Raw genomic sequence first — 18,295 nt, forward strand, 5'->3', positions numbered from 1 at the left:
GCTAAAAGCCGCTAAAAGCCGCTAAAAGCCGCTAATAGCGCTAATCTGTCAATGGGCTTGCTTCGCAAGACGAAAAAAACGCTAGATGAAGAGAATCACAGAACGGATTCTTTTCGTCTTGCGAGGCACCACTGTATTCAGTCTAGGAGGTCACTGTTTAGGGAAGTTTTTAATATTTAATGCTGTATTGTTTTTAACACTTGATTGGTAGCTGCCCAGAGTGGGCAGGGTATAAATAAATTATTATTATTATTATTATTATTATTATTATTATTATTATTACTCTAGAAATAACATTTTCCATAAGCAAGCACATTGACTTGTATCCAGTTGAAGTCATTTTGACAACTGGTCATGCGTAACAGTTTTGGGAGAGGAACGCAGATACTGATGGATGTCTTCCATGCATGTCAAAATATGATGTTGCACACAGCTCTCAAAAAATAGCATTTTTTATTTAAAACTCCCGTACAACTTAAAGAATAAGTACTGTAATAAAGAAAATAATGAATATGTTATTGATACAATTGAACTCTATTAGATCGAGTCTCGATACATTTGAAAATAAAAAGTTTTACTTAGTCTGCTAAGTTTAAACTAATTTAATCCATCCATTTCCTGTCATCTAATTCCATAATAACCTAGGAACAGAAGCATATTTAATCACAATTACCATTTAATTACTAATTCAGACCGTGGCTTTTGTATCTGCTCATTCATTCAAGAGTTACCTAATCAGAAGAGGCAAATTAATTCCAAACCCCGAAAGAATAAGAAGTCTGTAATCCATTCAAGCAAGATTCTTATATGAACCTTAGCTTGTTTCTGGTGGACAGTAAACAAAATAATTGCATGGGTGCATTGCCATGTTTAGAACATGAAAAAAAATATGTATTTGCAGCTGTGAAGCTCAGTGACTATGTATCCTGACCCAAAGCATGTTACAAATAAATTCAAGAGAGTGCAATGGGATTTATCTCCTAATCAAGGTGATATCAAATTCTAGCCTTAGCTTTGTTGGTTTAAGCTGAAGAGTTATTACACTGGGTATCAAAAAGCCCTGTGCAGGCCTAGTGCCATGCACTACACAAGCAAACTAAAACCTGATTTTGTGTGTGTCATACAAATCTGCCTGTGTTCTTGGTTTATTTCTACATTTGTGCCTATGATTTATTTGAAACAAACAAACAAACAAAAAACTAGAACCTGGTCTGCATGTGATATTCTATCCACATAACACCGGACCTACATTGGCTCCCAGAACGTTTCCGAGCACAATTCAAAGTGTTGGTGTTGACCTTTAAAGCCATAAACGGCCTCGGTCCTGTATACCTGAAGGAGCGTCTCCACCCCCATCGTTCTACCTGGACACTGAGGTCCAGTGCTGAGGGCCTTCTGGCGGTTCCCTCCCTGTGAGAAGTGAAGCTACAGGGAACCAGGGAGAGGGCCTTCTTGGTAGTGGCTCGTGCCCTGTGGAATGCCGTCCCATCAGATGTCAAGGAAATAAACAACTATCTGACTTTTAGAAGACATCTGAAGGCAGCCCTGTTTAAGGAAGTTTTTAATGTTTGATGTTTTATTCTGTTTTAATCTGTTGGGAGCCGCCCAGAGTAGCTGGAGAAACCCAGCCAAATGGGCAGGGTATATTATTATTATTATTATTATTATTATTATTAGTCCAACATGGAGTTTGGATTTGATATCCCGCTTTATCACTACCCGAAGGAGTCCCAAAGCAGCTAACATTCTCCTTTCCCTTCCTCCCCCACAACAAACACTCTGTGAGGTGAGTGGGGCCGGGAAACTTCAAAGAAGTGTGACTAGCCCAAGCTCACCCAGCAGCTGCATGTGGAGGAACGGAGACGCGAACCCGGTTCACCAGATTATGAGTCTACCGCTCTTAACCACTACACCACGCTGGCTCTCAACATGGTACCTGCAGATTGGGGGGGTCCACAGGGGGAACAGGGTCTTTTTTTTACAATTAATGTGACACACAAAGAAGCCCACAGTGCCAGACCATTGCTACATTTTGTCCAGTTTTATAAATTCCTACTAACAGTGGCTCCAGGGGCAGAAACCGTCTAACCTGCTCCCGACAACTCTTTTGAGCTGGAGATGGCCAAGTTGAACCACGTGACATTTTGTATGTCTAGCACATGCTCTCTGTTAACTTAAAATAGTGCTTTGGATCCTGGGTCCGATATTTGCATTTCCCTTAAACAAAAAACTTAGATGTAGGTGTGTCTGAAAGCATCCTATTCCATAACTAAACAAATCAAATTTCTGTTGTTGTTTTACTTTTCATGCTGGATCTTCACAGGCCGTTTCTGCTTGCATTTATAGTATAAATGGAATCATGGCTCTTTTTCTCCACCTGTACGTAGCGCACTTCTTCAGGTAAAGTTGGTGCTTCTTTCGGGCCCATTGAGCCATCTGGATAGCCATTAGTAACGCAAAAACTCCAACTGAAGAGAGAGGGAAGAGAAAGACTACTGATCTCCAGGTATCGACAGTGGCATGGCAGAAGAATCATTTCCTACCTAACCACATAATGAAGAAGACACAAAACATAACATACTTGTTTTAAGCATATGACCAAGTCTTGCCCATCCCTATCTGTGCAGGAATAGTTTCTGGAGGGGGTGTAAAACTTCTTCTTTTTTTAATTAAGTCCAGCAGCTGCAGCTTATCTTCCTTCTTCCTCATGAGTGAGGTTTAGAGATGGGAGGAAGACTCCTGCTGCCAGACATGATCTCCCTTGTTCTGTTTGGGATTCAATTCAGGTCATATCCTACTTTGAGGGGAGTACTTAACCACAACTTCCTGGTTGACACATTAGGGAAAATGCTGAACCTGGGCATGTGAAGGAACAGCTTGGGTGAAGAAGACATCTGAAGGCAGCTCTGTATAGGGATTTTAAAAAATTGTTTAATGTTTTATTACACTTTTGAATTGTGGTGCTGGAGGAGGTTTTTGAGAGTCCCATGGACTGCAAGAAGATCCAACCCATCCATTCTGAAGGAAATCAGCCCTGAGTGCTCACTGGAAGGACAGATCCTGAAGCGGTGGCTCCAATACTTTGGCCATCTCATGAGAGGGAAAGACTCCCTGGAAAAGACCCTGATGTTGGGAAAGATGGAGGGCACAAGGAGAAGGGGACGACAGAGGATGAGATGGTTGGACAGTGTTCTTGAAGCTACCAGCATGAGTTTGACCAAACTGCGGGAGGCAGTGGGAGACAGGAGTGCCTGGTGTGCTCTGGTCCACGGGGTCATGAAGAGTCGGACACGACTAAACGACTAAACAACAACATCCCTTGCTTTTTCCTGTAGGACTAACTGCAGTCGTTAAAGTTGTCAGCAGGTTTACCATATCCATTGAGTCAATCACCCGTCTCCTACTACCCTTCTGAGAAAAACCCCACCCCACTCTCCCACTATATATAAGGATCTAGTGACTTCTGTTTCAGTGTATCTGAAGAAGTGTGCATGCACACGAAAGCTTATACCAAGAACAAACTTAGTTGGTCTCTAAGGGGCTACTGGACAATATTTTAATTTTTTAATTTATTTCGGCTGTGTCAGACCAACATGGCCCCTTCCTTGAACCTACCCTATCTGTGCAGGAATAGCTTCTGGAGGGACTGTAAAACATTTTTTTTTTTTAATCGAGTCCAGCAGCTGCAGCTTTTCTTCCTTCTTCCTCATGAGTGAGGCTTAGAGATGGGAGTAAGACTCATGCTGTCAGACATGATCTCCCTTGTTCTGTTTGGGATTCAGTTCAGGCTCATGGCCACCTCAGCTCCTTGGGGTTATAGCAGAATCTCAAGAGCCAAGGCGTAACCAGTCTTGGGTAGGGTATCTTCCAGGGAGGCACACTGGGGTGCCCACTAGGATATGCCAACTTTGCTTGCTCCTAAAAAATGAGCTGGGGTCAGCTATGGAATTCTTCCAAGGAAATGTTCATCCTGTTCTATCCACAAAAATGTAACAGAACAAAACTTGTGGGTTTTACCCATCTCTAAAATTACTTTACACCAGGGGTAGCCACTGTAATGCCCTTCAATGTAATGTGGACTCCAATTCCCATCAGCCTCAGTCAACATGGCCAATGGTCAGGGAAGATGGGAAGGCAACACGTTGACTACCACTGATTTACATATGGATAGTGGGCATCATCCAAGCAAGATAAATATAATCCAGTCAAAGGTAAACATGTTCCTCTCCCACTTATTTCACTGGGAGTTCATTCCTAGTTCTCTACAACTGAAGTTAATAAAGGTTCTTAATCATCTGGATCAGGTACATTATCAGTGCTGCAAGTGCAATCTTAGCACAGGGAAACTAGAGGGGCATATTTTGAATACCAGTGTTAGCAGGGGCAAGCAGAAATACACAGTGGAAAAAAATGTATTTCATAAAGGGGTATGGGCTTTTTAATGAATTTGATAGGTTAATCAACAAAGATTTAGCTCTGGGGTCAGCAATTTTTTTCAGCAGGAAGCCAGTCCACTGTCCCTCAGACCACAAATAACCCAGAGATGCATTTTAAATAAAAGAACACATTCTACTTATGTAAAAACACGATGATTCCTGGACCGTCCGTGGGCTGGATTTAGAAGGCGATTGGGCCAGATCCGGCCCCTGGGCCTTAGCTTGCCTACCCATGGTTTAGCTGATTGGTTAGTGGTGCCAATTTTAATCAGCAGGGCTGAAAGTTTGTTTCTTTTGCTTTCTGGTTCACAATCATGGTAGGGAAAGAAAAAGAAAATATTACACATTTCCATTCCTTCATACAACATTTGAAAACTTCAGTCCATTACAGTTCAAGTTATGCTCCCTGATCTTCCTTCCAATGTCTCAAAGGTTAAACAGAGACATGCTTTTTTAAGCATGGTAGAAGTGAGGTGGACGCACACCAAGCCTGTAAACAAATGTGCTTAAATGCAGTGCACTTCCATCACACTTAAATGTATATTGATAATATACAGGTATATTTAAATTCATTATTGAAAAGATGATCAACGACAAATAGTTGACTCAGTTAGGATATGATCATTTTTCTCATCTAGAATGTTTTCTGGGTGATGGTGAACAAGCTTATTCAAAGATCCCAGCTGGAAACTATTTCTGCTCTTACCTGGCAATGTTTGTGTCATCACTGTAAAGCTCATCCAAGAGCCAATCTGTTGCAAATGAAGGGGGAAAAAATCACAGTTCACTTAACAATAAACAGTTGCAAAGCACTGGTAGGTGAGTGGACACAAAGGTGACAAAATATGCATCACAGGTGGGAGGAGACTTGGAGTGCAGCTGGATTCTACTAGAACTATTGTTACAAAGGCAGACCCAGGAAGGTTAAGGGTCCAGTTTGTGAAAATGGATTTCAAAGCTTCACTCAAGAAACCAGGTTGCGGTTCTCCTTAGCATCCTTGCTGGAACCACAAATTAGCTGTGGCCTTATGAAGGCAAACCATGCACATTACCAAAGAGCTTCAACAGAGCTGGCTGGATCAGGCCAATGACCCATCTAATACAGCAATAATAATAATAATAATAATAATAATAATAATAATAATAATAATAATAATTTATTTATACCCCACCCTTCCCGGTTCAAAAACTGGGCTCAGGGCGGCTAACAACAGATTTAAAACACTTTAAAACACATAATTATAAAACCAGCATGAAATACAGTATAAAAAATGAATAACAACAAAATTCAAAAATAAAAAATCAATTACCGTATTTTTCGCTCTATAAGACACACTTTTTCCCCTTCAAAAATTAAGGGGAAATGTGCGTGCGTCTTATTGGGCGAATGCAGGCTCCTTGTCTTCAGCGATAGCTACGGGAAGCCTCCGAAGTGCAGAGGGAGAGCTCCCTCTGTGCTCCAGAGGCTTCACGTTGCTTTCGCTGAAGCCACCTGAAGCCCGCAGAGTGCAGCGGGAACTCCCGCTGAGCTCCGGAGGCTTCAGGCAGCTATCCGCAAGCCTTTGGAGCGCAGCAGGAGTTCCCGCTGTTCTCCGAAGGCTTGCGGATAGCTGCCTGAAGCCTGGAGAGCGAGAGGGGTTGGTGCACAACGATCCATCTTGCTCTCCAAGCTTCGCTTCGCTGGAGGGGCGCTGCACAGTTTTCCCTCTCTGCGCAGTGCCCCTTCAGCGAAGCGGGAGGAGAAATGGAAGGGGCTCTGTTTCTCCTGCTGCTTCACTGAAGGGGCACTGAGCAGAGAATGGGAGAATTTTTTCTCTCCTGTTCTCCCCCTCCTATGGTCCGGTGCGTCCTATAGAGCGAAAAATACGGTAGATAATCCCCAGGGCTAGCTGACTGAATTGGTCCTACTTGGGCCAGCGAGGAGGCCAGGGGAGAATTAGCTGTGGGGTCTCAGAGCGAGTAATCTTCATAAAAGGGGAGGGGGAAGGAAGAGAAGGGAAATGAAAGATCAGGCGAATTCAAATTAAAGGCTAGGCGGAATAGTTCTGTCTTACAGGGCTGACGGAAGGAGGTTAAATCATGAAGGGCCCTGGTCTCATGCGACAGAGCATTCCACCAGGTCGGAGCCATCACTGAAAAGGCCCTGGCCCTGGTGGAGGACAGTCTGACTTCCTTAGGGCCCAGGACCTCTAAACTATGGTTATTCATGGACCTTAAGGTCCTCTGCGGGGCATACCAGGAGAAGTGGTCCCATAGATTATGTTCTTACAGTAGACAAGCACATGCTTGTGGGAAACCAAAACGCAGGACCCGAGCACAAGAACATTTGCCTCTCCTGTGGTTTAAAGCAAGTGGAATTCAAAAGCATTGCTGCCTCCATCTGTGGAAGAAGAGTATAGCCATCCTGGCTTGTAGCCATTGATAGCCGTCTCCTCCATGAATTTGTCCAATACTCTTTTAAAGCCATCAAAGTTGGTGGCCATCCTTGGCCCCGTGGGGGAAGTGAGTTCCATAGTTTACCCATATGCTGTGTGAAGAAGTACTTTGCTTTATCTGCCCTGAATCTTCCAACAGATTCAGGACAAAGCTTATAAACCATCTGTGACGTTAACATATAGGAGCAAGTGCTGGAGGTGAAATAGTTAAACAGGTTACTCCACCCAGGGGGGGTGGAGTCAGAGGGACTATAAAACCAGCTCTGGGCGGGGCGAAAGGGGAGTTCATTGGGAGTTGGGTGGTTGAAGTGGGAGTGAATTGGGATAGAGTCTGTGGGTAGGTTGAGTTAGTGTAGAGAAATAAGCTGAGTCAGGAACAGTTAGGGGCAAGTAAATATCTGAGAGGTGGTTTGGTGAATGAGAGCAGGTAGTGGAAGTTCTAGGTCTGGATAGGCACCCTATGATTGTAATGGACCAATACCGTTTATGAAACCACACGCTTGTTAAACTGCAATAAATAAACAGAGGTTTATGTTCCAATTTAACCCTGATTGGACTCAGTATTTTACCCGGTAGGGCCTGGGTGGTGGCAGTGAGAAATAAAGTGGTGGCACAGGGATCAATAGATGGTGAAACGTCCAGGGACCCTGTGTGATCACCACACCATTTATTTTATTTTATTTTTTTGTAAAACAAGCTCATTTTATAAGCCAACACCTTTTTCAAAGACAGCTCCTCTGGAAGCCGTGAGCGACCTGGATCAAAGCAGAACTCACTGTGAGATATCTGTAAGGGTTTTTTTTTTTAGTTTTTTAAATATTTTATTTTTACCAACCACCAAAACACAAACAGTGAAACCCTCCAGGCGGCTGATACATTGAGTATACATATTCAATAATATACATATTCAATAATATTCAATAATATATTCAAATCAACCATATGTACACTTCTATATACCTTAACACTCCTCCCTCCACAAGGTTTACTTAACTTTTAACATTTTAATTGCCCCAAATTGTTCAAACCTACCCAGATAATTCAATATCTTCTCAAACCAATCCTCCTCTTTCTCACTGAACTTAAACCCTTTCATTCTATGTATCTTCACAGTTAGGTATTCTAGTGAGATATCTGTAAGTGAATTAAAAGTACTTACAGTACTTGCTTAGCTAGCTGGCACAGATGCAAGGCAAGAAGGGGGAAAAATAAATAAATTAATAATAATAATAATAATAATAATAATAATAATAATAATAATACCTCATATGTATAGTTTGGACAGGAAACAAACAGAAACAACCATGTGAAAGGGTTGATTGATGGGCTTGGGAAAGAGCCTTTATTGCCTATAAGGAAAAGGAAAAAAACCAATATATCATTATAACAGTTTGAGGAATGAGAAGTCAATTCCAACCTATGAATTTCTATCGTCTACGGACCACACTACAGATAGAAATCAGCTTCAAACACATTTTAACTGTGACCGCTTCTGAACCAAGGATTCCTGAGAACAAGCGATATGGAAAGGACTAACAAAAGGATTCTTCTCACATTCACAATCTTAGTTACCAGGATTTGAGTGGGTGGGGGGGAAGGACTATTTAAAACAAATTGCAAAGTGTTTTAAATCGTATGGTGTAGATGCAGAATATACAATAGTGCGGTGGTACTACCACCATAGGGAACTGGCCACAAAATACAGTGGTGCCCTGCAAGACGAATGCCTCGCAAGACGGAAAACTCGCTAGACGAAGAGACATACTAAATCAGAGTAGACCCACTGAAATTAATAGACATTATTAACTTAGGTCCATTGATTTCAATGGGTCTGCTTTGAGCTGAACTTGGTTGAATACAGGGATAGAGGGACCTGTCAAATCTCTCAAAGTTTCTCAGTTTCCCAATGTTAAATTCTGTTGTCAATATTTTGCAGCAAATTTGCAATTAAAAAAAGAATCAATCAACATTTTTGCATGAATTTCTCCGAATAAACACATTTTAATATGCTGTTACATTTTTAGCAAGCAGTTTCCCCTAATTTAATGTTTTTTTGTAAACATTGCATGGTTAAAGAACTTCAAAACAAAATTCAGACAGCTGCAAATTTCAAAGAATAGATGTGTTTTGGTTCACATACCATTTTGGAAAGTATGAATTGGACTGATTTTGTTTTAAATGAGTAGTGAATCACATTTCTCCTCCATTCATCTGTAATAAATTATGTTTCCAAGTATCCTACACTCTGGCTTGTCCACTTGCTGCCTATTCCCTTTCCTGGAAATTTAATTTTCTACTGGGCCAAACTATGACCCTGGATTAAAGGCCATTGTATTGGGACATGCGTACTTTGAGTGTTCTTATATAATCATATACATATGTAGATAAGGAAACATGATGAGTGTTCACAGACTTGCCCCCAAATGAATTATTGTGAAAAATAGGAAATATTTAAAGGTAAAGGGTAAAGGGACCCCTGACCATTGGGTCCAGTCGTGACCGACTCTGGGGTTGCGGCGCTCATCTCGCTTTATTGGCTGAGGGAGCCGGCGTACAGCTTCCAGGTCATGTGGCCAGCATGACTAAGCCACTTCTGGCAAACCAGAGCAGCACACAGAAACATCGTTTACCTTCCCGCCGGAGTGGTACCTATTTATCTACTTGCACTTTGATGTGCTTTAGAACTGCTAGGTTGGCAGGAGCAGGGACTGAGCAACGGGAGCTCACCCCATCGCGGGGATTCGAACTACCAACTTTCTGATCGGCAAGTCCTAGGCTCTGTGGTTTAACCCACAGCGCCACCCGCGTCCCTTTTAGGAAATATTTAGGGGGCGCCAAATTTTGTCCTTGCTCGGGATACCAAATTACCTAAGTTCACCCCTGAATATGGTCACTTGAATTTCTAACCCAGACAGACGGAACGTTAGGAGGATTATCATAGGTAAGCAAGTATAATCAAACTACAGACCTGATTGGTTTTGATGGACTAATGCAACATTGATAAAATGATTCCCAGCTTCACACAACTGGAAAAAAAATTGCAAAAATAAAAAAGCATTAGGTTTTCAGGCTTTAACTGTAGAATCATAAATTTAGCTTGTCCCCACAATGATGGGGAAGATGAAGGTGCTTTATGCACCACTCTGAGATCCCTCGAGAAGAAAGGCAGTCTAGAGGAATGGCTAAATACAGTGGTGCCCCGCAAGACGAAAAACTCGCTAGACGAAAGGGTTTTGCGGTTTTTGAGCTGCTTCGCAAGACGAATTTCCCTATGGGCTTGCTTCGCAAGACGAAAACGTCTTGCGTTTTTTGCAAGTTTGTTTCCTTTTTCTTAACACCCTTAATACAGTTGCGACTTGGTGGCCTTTTTTGAGGTTTTTGAAGACTGAAGCTTTTCCAAAACTTTTCCGACACCGTGCTTCGCAAGACGGAAAATTCACTAGACGAAAAAACTTGCGGAACGAATTAATTTCGTCTTGCGAGGCACCACTGTATAAAATAAGATCAGCCAGGGAGAATCACAACAAATTTTCCATTCACACCCACTGGGAGAGATAGGGCTTTCACGATTTGAAAGAACATGGGCATCAAGAAAGGAAAATTTACTGCTCACACATCACAGAGCCCTGGTAACATCAACAACAAGGTGACTTGCGCAAATGACCTCATCCATTTCTTGAATCGATGTTCCAGTCCTCAGAGAATTTACTTTGAAGTATAACCCTTAGATATCAGTGGCATTTACTTTCAAGAATGTGTGACTACCCAGCCTACGTACAAGCCACCAGCCAATATTTGTTCCCTGCCAGATGCTTCACACACATACACAATTTTTACAGTCCTAGGCAGGCAGCAGAGCCAAGAGATTTACGAGGTCTTAAATACACTGCTATCCATCACTAGCGGACTATATTTGGCTTTGATGGTCATACACTGTGCAGGCCTGATCCAGAGAGGAATCATGGAAGATGTATTTTAATAGTGAAGGTACGGAGAGCTTTGTCATCTTTTTGCAGGCAGACTTGCTGCCCGGGTTCACAATTGTCTCATTTGGAATGTACCCTTGTGTACATAAAATATTAAGAAATAAAGGAAAATCGGTACGCTAGGTTGTAAGAAAGTATTAGAAAGTATATTAAATGTAAGGTAATAATTATAAGTACATTCAAAATCACAAATGTCAACTATATCGGGAAATGATGGGAAGTCTATATTTATTTTACTTCAGTTTGTTGTTGTTTTGTTTTATTTTATGTACCGTTATATGATTTTAGCTTAGCTGAAATCTAAGTGGAATTAGGTCAAATTTACATTCTAAGTTAAACTAATTTAAGAATATATTATATATATATACAAACACACACACACACACACACACACAATATATTCTTAAATTAGTTTAACTTAGAATGTAAATTTGACCTAATTGCACTTGGATTTCAGCAACACACACACACACACACACACACACACATAATGTATGTGCATGTGTGAAGTTAAATCTGTTCGCCTGTCTTGGGAGAGTATATGCAAAAGTGTTTGTGTGTGTGTGTGTGTGTGTGTGTGTGTGTGCCACATTCAATTTTTTTACCCTCCCTCACTTCCTCCCCATACATACCAGAAACACAAGGGCAGAAATAGTAACTTGCTTGTTCCCAAATGCTAGAAAACAGAATGAAAACATAATTAGGACTCAGCTATACAGCTGCAATTAAAACATTTCAAGTGTGTTGTAAGGTGCATTATACAAATGTGGCACTAGCTGGCGATGGTGACCTATGGCAAATTCAATATCTTTTTCAAAACGTTTTCTAAAAAAGCATTCTCATAACGTTTTTTTACATGTGTCTAGATTCCACTTTAGTCTTACATATAATGTGAAGTCTACTTAAGCCTTTTTTGTTGCTGTTATATATTGAATAGGCCTTGTTATCCTTAGAAGCCTCATCTTTAGACATCTCTGGGATTTTTCTATGTGTGCCTCTCCTTATGAATCAATGCCTCGCAAACTCAGGCAGGAACCAACTTCATTTTACCTGTTGCCTAACTAGGAGACTTCTATTGCTACATCACCTTATAGAGAAGACTATTATACTGCCACAGGTTTCCAAAAGCAAATTGCATATTTCAGAAAAACTATTTTGGAGCAAAAAGATTAATTTGTTAGAAATCTGACAGTCACCCCAGAATTTAAATTAGACTCCAGATTGGATCGAGTCCCTCAGACCCTGAATCATAGTGATGGCATCCCTATAGCATCCCATAGTGATGGCATCAGTCCAGTATACCTGAAGTAGCGTCTCCACCTCCATCGTTCTACCCGGACACTGAGGTCCAGCGCCGAGGGCCTTGTGGCAGTTCCCTCACTGCGAGAAGCCAAGTTACAGGGAACCAGGCAGAGGGCCTTCTTGGTAGTGGCACCCGCCCTGTGGAACACCCTCCCACCAGATGTCAAAGAGAAAAATAACTACCAAGCTTTTAGAAGACATCTGAAGGCAGCCCTGTTTAGGGAGGCTTTTAATGTTTAATAAGTTATTGTATTTTAGTGTTTTGTTGGAAGCCGCCCAGTGGCTGGGGAAACCCAGCCAGATGGGTGGGGTATAAATAAGAAATTATTATTATTATTATTATTATTATTATTATTAACATGCCAGGGCCTGGGGGTGCCTTTGGTACCTTTGGTGCCTTTGAACCCTAACCAAAACTGCCCTTCCTCAATCATGCAACTTAAGAAATGGAGAGGGGTCCAAGCAATTCCATGACAGAGAATGAAGTCTGAGATGCTACAACAAAGCTCTGAATGCAATGGTATACACTCAATGCAGTTTTTAGCAGAGCTGAGTTCCCTTCATTTCTAGTTTCCTCAGAAGCTGTGGTGAAATACTGTCTTTAGTACATCTTAGGAGGGTCTACTCTGGATCTGACTGAGAATCTGATTACAGTGGTGCCTCGCAAGACGAAAAGAATCTGTTCTGTGATTCTCTTCGTCTAGCGGTTTTTTCGTCTTGCGAAGCAAGCCCATTGAAGGATTAGCAGATTAGTGCTATTAGTGGCTTTTAGCGGCTTATCTGCTGATCGGATCAGCTGATAAGCGGCTTAGCGGCTTAGAAAAAGGGGGGGAGGGGGAAAAACCCACAGGAACTCGCAAGACATTTTCGCCTTGCGAAGCAAGCCCATAGGAGATTCGTTTTGCGAAGCACCTCCAAAACGGAAAACCCTTTCGTCTAGCAAGTTTTCCGTCTTGCGAGGCATTCGTCTTGCGGGGCACCACTGTAGTTTTAAAACTAGAATGGCAGAAAGAGGCCTAGCTTAAGCTCCCCCCTCCCCCCGTGTATTAGTTTATTACAATATGCAAGGCATATGAACAGCCTCCCGCTTTTATAATAAAGTGGTACAATCCAGAATTTGTGGGACATCAGTGCAATCCCTCTCCATGTCTCTGCATGTTTTGCTCCAAGGGACAGAAAGCGCTGTCAGCATCTTATGAAAATATATTGATTTCCATGTATAAGGTCTCCTAATTCACAACTAATTTTACCCTTGGGGGCTTGTTGAGATGAGGGAAAGTTACACCCCAACTACAATATGGTCTGAAATCATCCTCTGTCAATGTTCTAGAGTGGGGAATTTTATCCACTCCGATTCTCTCCTCAGCACGGGGACAGTATTTTTTACTGACCCTTCACTGGGTTGGATTCTAAAGCTAGACTTCTGCATTCCTTCCCTCCTTTCCTGTCTAATATCTGAAATGTTGCTAGAAATTTCCATCCTGTTTTGGTGTGGAATTCTCAAATCCTGACTTTAAAAAAGGAAAAACAGCCCCTGATATAAATATAAATATAAATATAAATATAAATATAAATATAAATATAAATATAAATATAAATATAAATATAAATATAAATATAAATATAAATATAAATATAAATATAAATATAAAAAATAAAAATAAAAATTATTTATACCCCACCCTTCCTGGTTTAAAAACTGGGCTCAGGGTGGCTAACCTGGGTGGCATAAAACACTGATTAAAATGTGACTTAAAAACAGCATAAAACAGCATAAAATATAACATAAAATGCAGCATCAATATCAATAAAATTTGAAAATTCAGGGGGGGTCATTTTTTTTGGGGGGGAACCCAGTCAGTAGACATCAAATGATCACCAGGGCTAACTGGCCAAGTCCTACTAGGGCCAGCAAGGAGACCAGGGAAGAATTCAAATGTGGGGTCCTCTTCTTCATAGAAGAGGAAAGGGAAAAGGCAATAGGGGATCAGGCTAATTCAAACTGAAGGCCAGGTGGAATAGCTGTGACTTACAGGCCCTGTGGAAGGAGATCAAATTCTGCAAGGCCCTAGTCTCATGGGACAGAGCATTCCACCAGGTTGGAGCTGCAACTGAAAAAGCCCTGGCCCTGGTACAGTGGTACCTCGCAAGACGAATGCCTCGCAAGACAAAAAACTCGCTAGACAAAAGGGTTTTTTGTTTTTTGAGCTGCTTCGCAAGACGATTTTCCCTATGGGCTTGCTTTGCAAGACAGAAACGTCTTGCAAGTTTGTTTCCTTTTTCTTAACACCGTTAATACAGTTGCGACTTGACTTCGAGGAGCAACTCATAGAACGCGGTGTGGTAGCCTTTTTTGAGGTTTTTAAAGACTTTGGTGATTTTTGAAGCTTTTCCAAAACTTTCCCGACACTGTGCTTCGCAAGACGAAAAAAATCGCAAGACGACAAAACTCGCGGAAAGAATTAATTTCGTCTTGCGAGGCACCACTGTAGAGGATAGTCTGGCTTCCTTAGAGTCCAGGACCTTTAAGCTATTATTATTCATGGACCTTAGGGTCCTCTGCACGACATACCAGGAGAGGCGGTCCCGTAAGTACAAAGGTCCTAGGCCGCAAACTCTATAGGCCAATTCTTGTAGCATGAGGCAAGTTTCTAGTGCAACACGTGCCCTTTGCATTACTTACATGGAGGAGTGTACTGTGGGTGATTGATGTAGTAAGCAAGCCAAGACGTGAACCCCCAGTAAAAAGTGCAACCCTGTAATGAGAACATAGAGATAATGAAAGGATATACCAAAATGAACTACTGTCTCTACAGTGTCCGCTTCTCTGGAGCAGCAGAAAACAACCTTTCTCCCTCCTGTATGTGACATCCTTTTATATATTTGAACATGGCTATCATATCACCCCTTAACCTCCTCTTCTCCAGGCTAAACATGCCCAGCTCCCTTAGCCGTTCCTCATAAGGCATCATTTCCAGGCCTTTGACCATTTTGGTTGCCCTCCTCTGGACACGTTCCAGTTTGTCAGTGTCCTTCTTGAACTGTGGTGCCCAGAACTGGACACAGTACTCCAGGTGAGGTCTGACCAGAGCAGAATACAGTGGCACTATTACTTCCCTTGATCTAGATGCTATACTCCTATTGATGCAGCCCAGAATTGCATTGGCTTTTTTTCCTTGTTCCACCAGGATTTTGAGAACTCACTGCTTTTAATGAAGGGGCAGGCGCCATGCTGTTTTTATTATAATTATTTGTATGGTCTTAATATATATATTATGTGCATATATACAGTTTTAATTGTATCCATGTTTAATTGTTTTTTAGTCATTGGTTTCCCCCCTAAGTTTTTAGCTGTTTTTGTTTTAATATTTAAACTGCCTTGAGTCCCTGTCAGGGGAAAAGGTGGGGTATAATAATAATAATAATAATAATAATAATAATAATAATAATAATATACTGTTGGTTTTAATTATCTTTTTAATGTTTTTACATGTTTTTAACGGTCATATTGATAATTTTAATGTTGTGCTTTTGTAAACCACTCAGGAGTTTTATTGTAATCTGGTAGTATTTAAATTTTGCCAAGTAGATAAAATACTCAACAGAGGAGCAAGAATTGTTGTAACTATTCTCCTTTTCAAGAAAATGCACTTTTAAAGTTTGCCTAGCAACAGCAGAGGCTGAGAAACAGTCCCCATTGTGATGTCATAATGCTTTGCAGCCAACTCAGTCTCTGCTGATGCCAACTATTCAGTTGGATTTGCAATCTCTTTGATAACGCTGCTGTCACCTGTTGTGCCACAAACCCCACCAGGCTCTTCAAGTGAACAAGATGACGCCTTTTACAGATGAGAGGAAAACGAGGACTCTCTTTCTCCTATATCACTCCTTATCAAGTCACCCGTCACTTTTCTTCAAGCCATAACAACCTTGCTATGACAGCTGGCACAGCAGACCTTTTGAGGGTGAGAAGCTTGCAGTCCTCGTTTTGGTGGGGAATGGAGACGGCATCTTTCTCCATCTCCCAGGCTGCCTCAAAAGGGGATGAAGTGGTGGAGAGCAGAGCACAGCATCCAAGGAGAGGGGTCCCTAGATCTGAGTGAAAGGAGAGGCCTTGGAAGGTACGTAGTCTAGAGTGCATCCTATATTGTAGGAGGAAATTCCCTGGGCTGGAAGGCAAGGATATACAGGAGGAGGACATGAAGGCATCTATGTACTCCCCAGGGTATGGATTGAAGCTCCTTTCATTTGCTGGCTCAACCCTAATGGGAGAAAACATCCTCTCGGAGGGCACTTCAGCTGGGACCCAAGAAGGTACCAGACAAGCCTCAAGCACTGCATCAATTTAGCTAGTGAAATATTTTTAAGGATAACTATACAATAAAGAAAAAATTAGAGGTGTGAGGAAGGATGAACTATCATTATTGGGAAGGATATCGGTAATTAAAATGAAAGTATTGCCAAAAATGTTGTTTTTGTTCCAATCTGTACCCTTGATCAGCAATGCAGGTCACTTCAGAGAATGGCAAAAAGATATTACCAGATTTATCTGGCAGGGAAAGAAGCCAAAAATAAAATATAAATTGCTGATAGACTCTAAAGACAGAGGCAGATTCTCCTTACCGGATTTAAGATTATATTATGAGGCATCCTGTCTATGCTGGCTAAGGGAATGGATATTATTAAAAAATACTGATGTTTTAGACGTTGAAGGTCATGATAATAGATGTCGTTAGCATGCATATTTGTGGTATGAGAAAGTTAAAGTACATAGAGCTTTTTAAAATCATGTACTAAGAAAATTGGTTTATGAAGTATGGGGAAAATATAAAAGTCTATTAGAACAAAAACACCATGGTGGCTGTCCCCGCTGGAAGTGATATCTTTTTAAAAAAACAATATGAGAAATGACTGGGGAACGTATAAAGAATTGTTAATGGAAGTAGAACACCAAGTGAAGTTGAAGAGGTATGAGGATATAAGAGAATTATTAATGGACTGGTTACAATACCATCATTTAAATGATATATTTAAGATGGACAAAAATAATTGTTTTGTATGAAACCTCTAAATTTGAAAAAGAGCTGTTAGAGAACAAAACAAAATTGCTTTCAAAAATGTACAAATTAATATTAGAATGGCATAAAAAAGAGGAACTGGTTAAATCAGTAATGATACAATGAGCAAGAGATTTTGGGTATAATATACAATTCACAGCAAGGGAGAAGCTATGGGATCGAGATTTGAAATTTACAGCATGTTGTACGTTGAAAGAAATTTATATAAAAATATTGTATTGTTGGTATTTCTAGTAAATTAGCAAAAATGTACAAAACAGGGTCAAATACATGCTGGAAATGTAAAGAAAAGGAAGGCACCTTTTATCATATGTGGTGGGCATGTAAGGTAGTAAAAAAATTGGGAAATGATATACAATGAACTGAAAAAAAATGTTTAAAATAACCTTTTCTCCCCCCCCCCCTTTTTAAAAAAAAGCCCAAAGCTTTTCTTTTAGGAATTCTAGGTGCTGAAATCCCAAGGGAGCAGAAAAAACTATTTATGTATGCGACCACAGCTGCATGGATATTATTGGCCCAGAGATGGGAAGAAGAATAAAGTCCCTACCAAAGAAGAATGGCAGATTGAGTTGATGGATTATGCCCAAATGGCAAAAATGACCGGAAGAATCAGAAACCTGGAAGTTCAAAATTTTAATAAGGAATGGGGAAAATACATAATTTACCTTAAAAACCATTGTAAATAACTAAAATCATTGGTAGGATTGGAATAACACTTGTAGTTTAATGTTGAATTTTGGATATAATGGAGATGTAGAAGATTTGGATTGATATAAAAGGTGCAGGAGGAAAGGGTTAATATAAGGACCCACAAAGGGGAGGAGGGAAATTCAGGTGATTCTCTGGAAGCATGTTTTTATGTTGGTTGTTGGATAATTGATTGTAAAATTTTAAAACCTGAAAAAGTCAACTTTTTCAGACACATCTCTCCCAACCATAATATGGGAATAGGAGTAGTGGCCTGCCTTTAGGGGTTGTTGTAACCATCACCGAGATAATGTTCCTAAAGCAATGGAGTGGCAGCAGACTGATTGAGAAAGAAGAGAGAGGCCTGAGGG

At 40.9% G+C, this 18,295-nt stretch overlaps 1 protein-coding gene and 1 long non-coding RNA gene across 2 annotated transcripts in view; both read right to left on the reverse strand.

The window, feature by feature from the left end:
- Window positions 1–436: 436 nt before the first annotated feature.
- LOC310692424 overlaps window positions 437–18,295 on the reverse strand; it is a 67,725-nt gene continuing 49,866 nt past the window's right edge. The window contains exon 2 of the long non-coding RNA XR_014518800.1: window positions 437–1,254. This is a non-coding gene — a long non-coding RNA (uncharacterized lncRNA). The remainder of the gene's footprint in view (window positions 1,255–18,295) is intronic.
- The window catches only part of TECRL (trans-2,3-enoyl-CoA reductase like), a 35,555-nt gene continuing 19,538 nt past the window's right edge, over window positions 2,279–18,295 (reverse strand). The window contains exons 7-12 of the mRNA XM_083473311.1: window positions 14,843–14,915; window positions 11,490–11,533; window positions 9,840–9,897; window positions 8,135–8,220; window positions 5,143–5,188; window positions 2,279–2,468 (exon numbers count right to left, since the gene is read on the reverse strand). Of these exons, the coding sequence (XP_083329437.1) occupies window positions 2,341–2,468; window positions 5,143–5,188; window positions 8,135–8,220; window positions 9,840–9,897; window positions 11,490–11,533; window positions 14,843–14,915 (435 nt within the window). The 3' untranslated portion in view covers window positions 2,279–2,340. The remainder of the gene's footprint in view (window positions 2,469–5,142; window positions 5,189–8,134; window positions 8,221–9,839; window positions 9,898–11,489; window positions 11,534–14,842; window positions 14,916–18,295) is intronic.

This window comes from Podarcis liolepis (genome assembly GCF_965112155.1).
Source record: "Podarcis liolepis genome assembly, chromosome: 13".
NCBI lineage: Eukaryota > Metazoa > Chordata > Lepidosauria > Squamata > Lacertidae > Podarcis > Podarcis liolepis.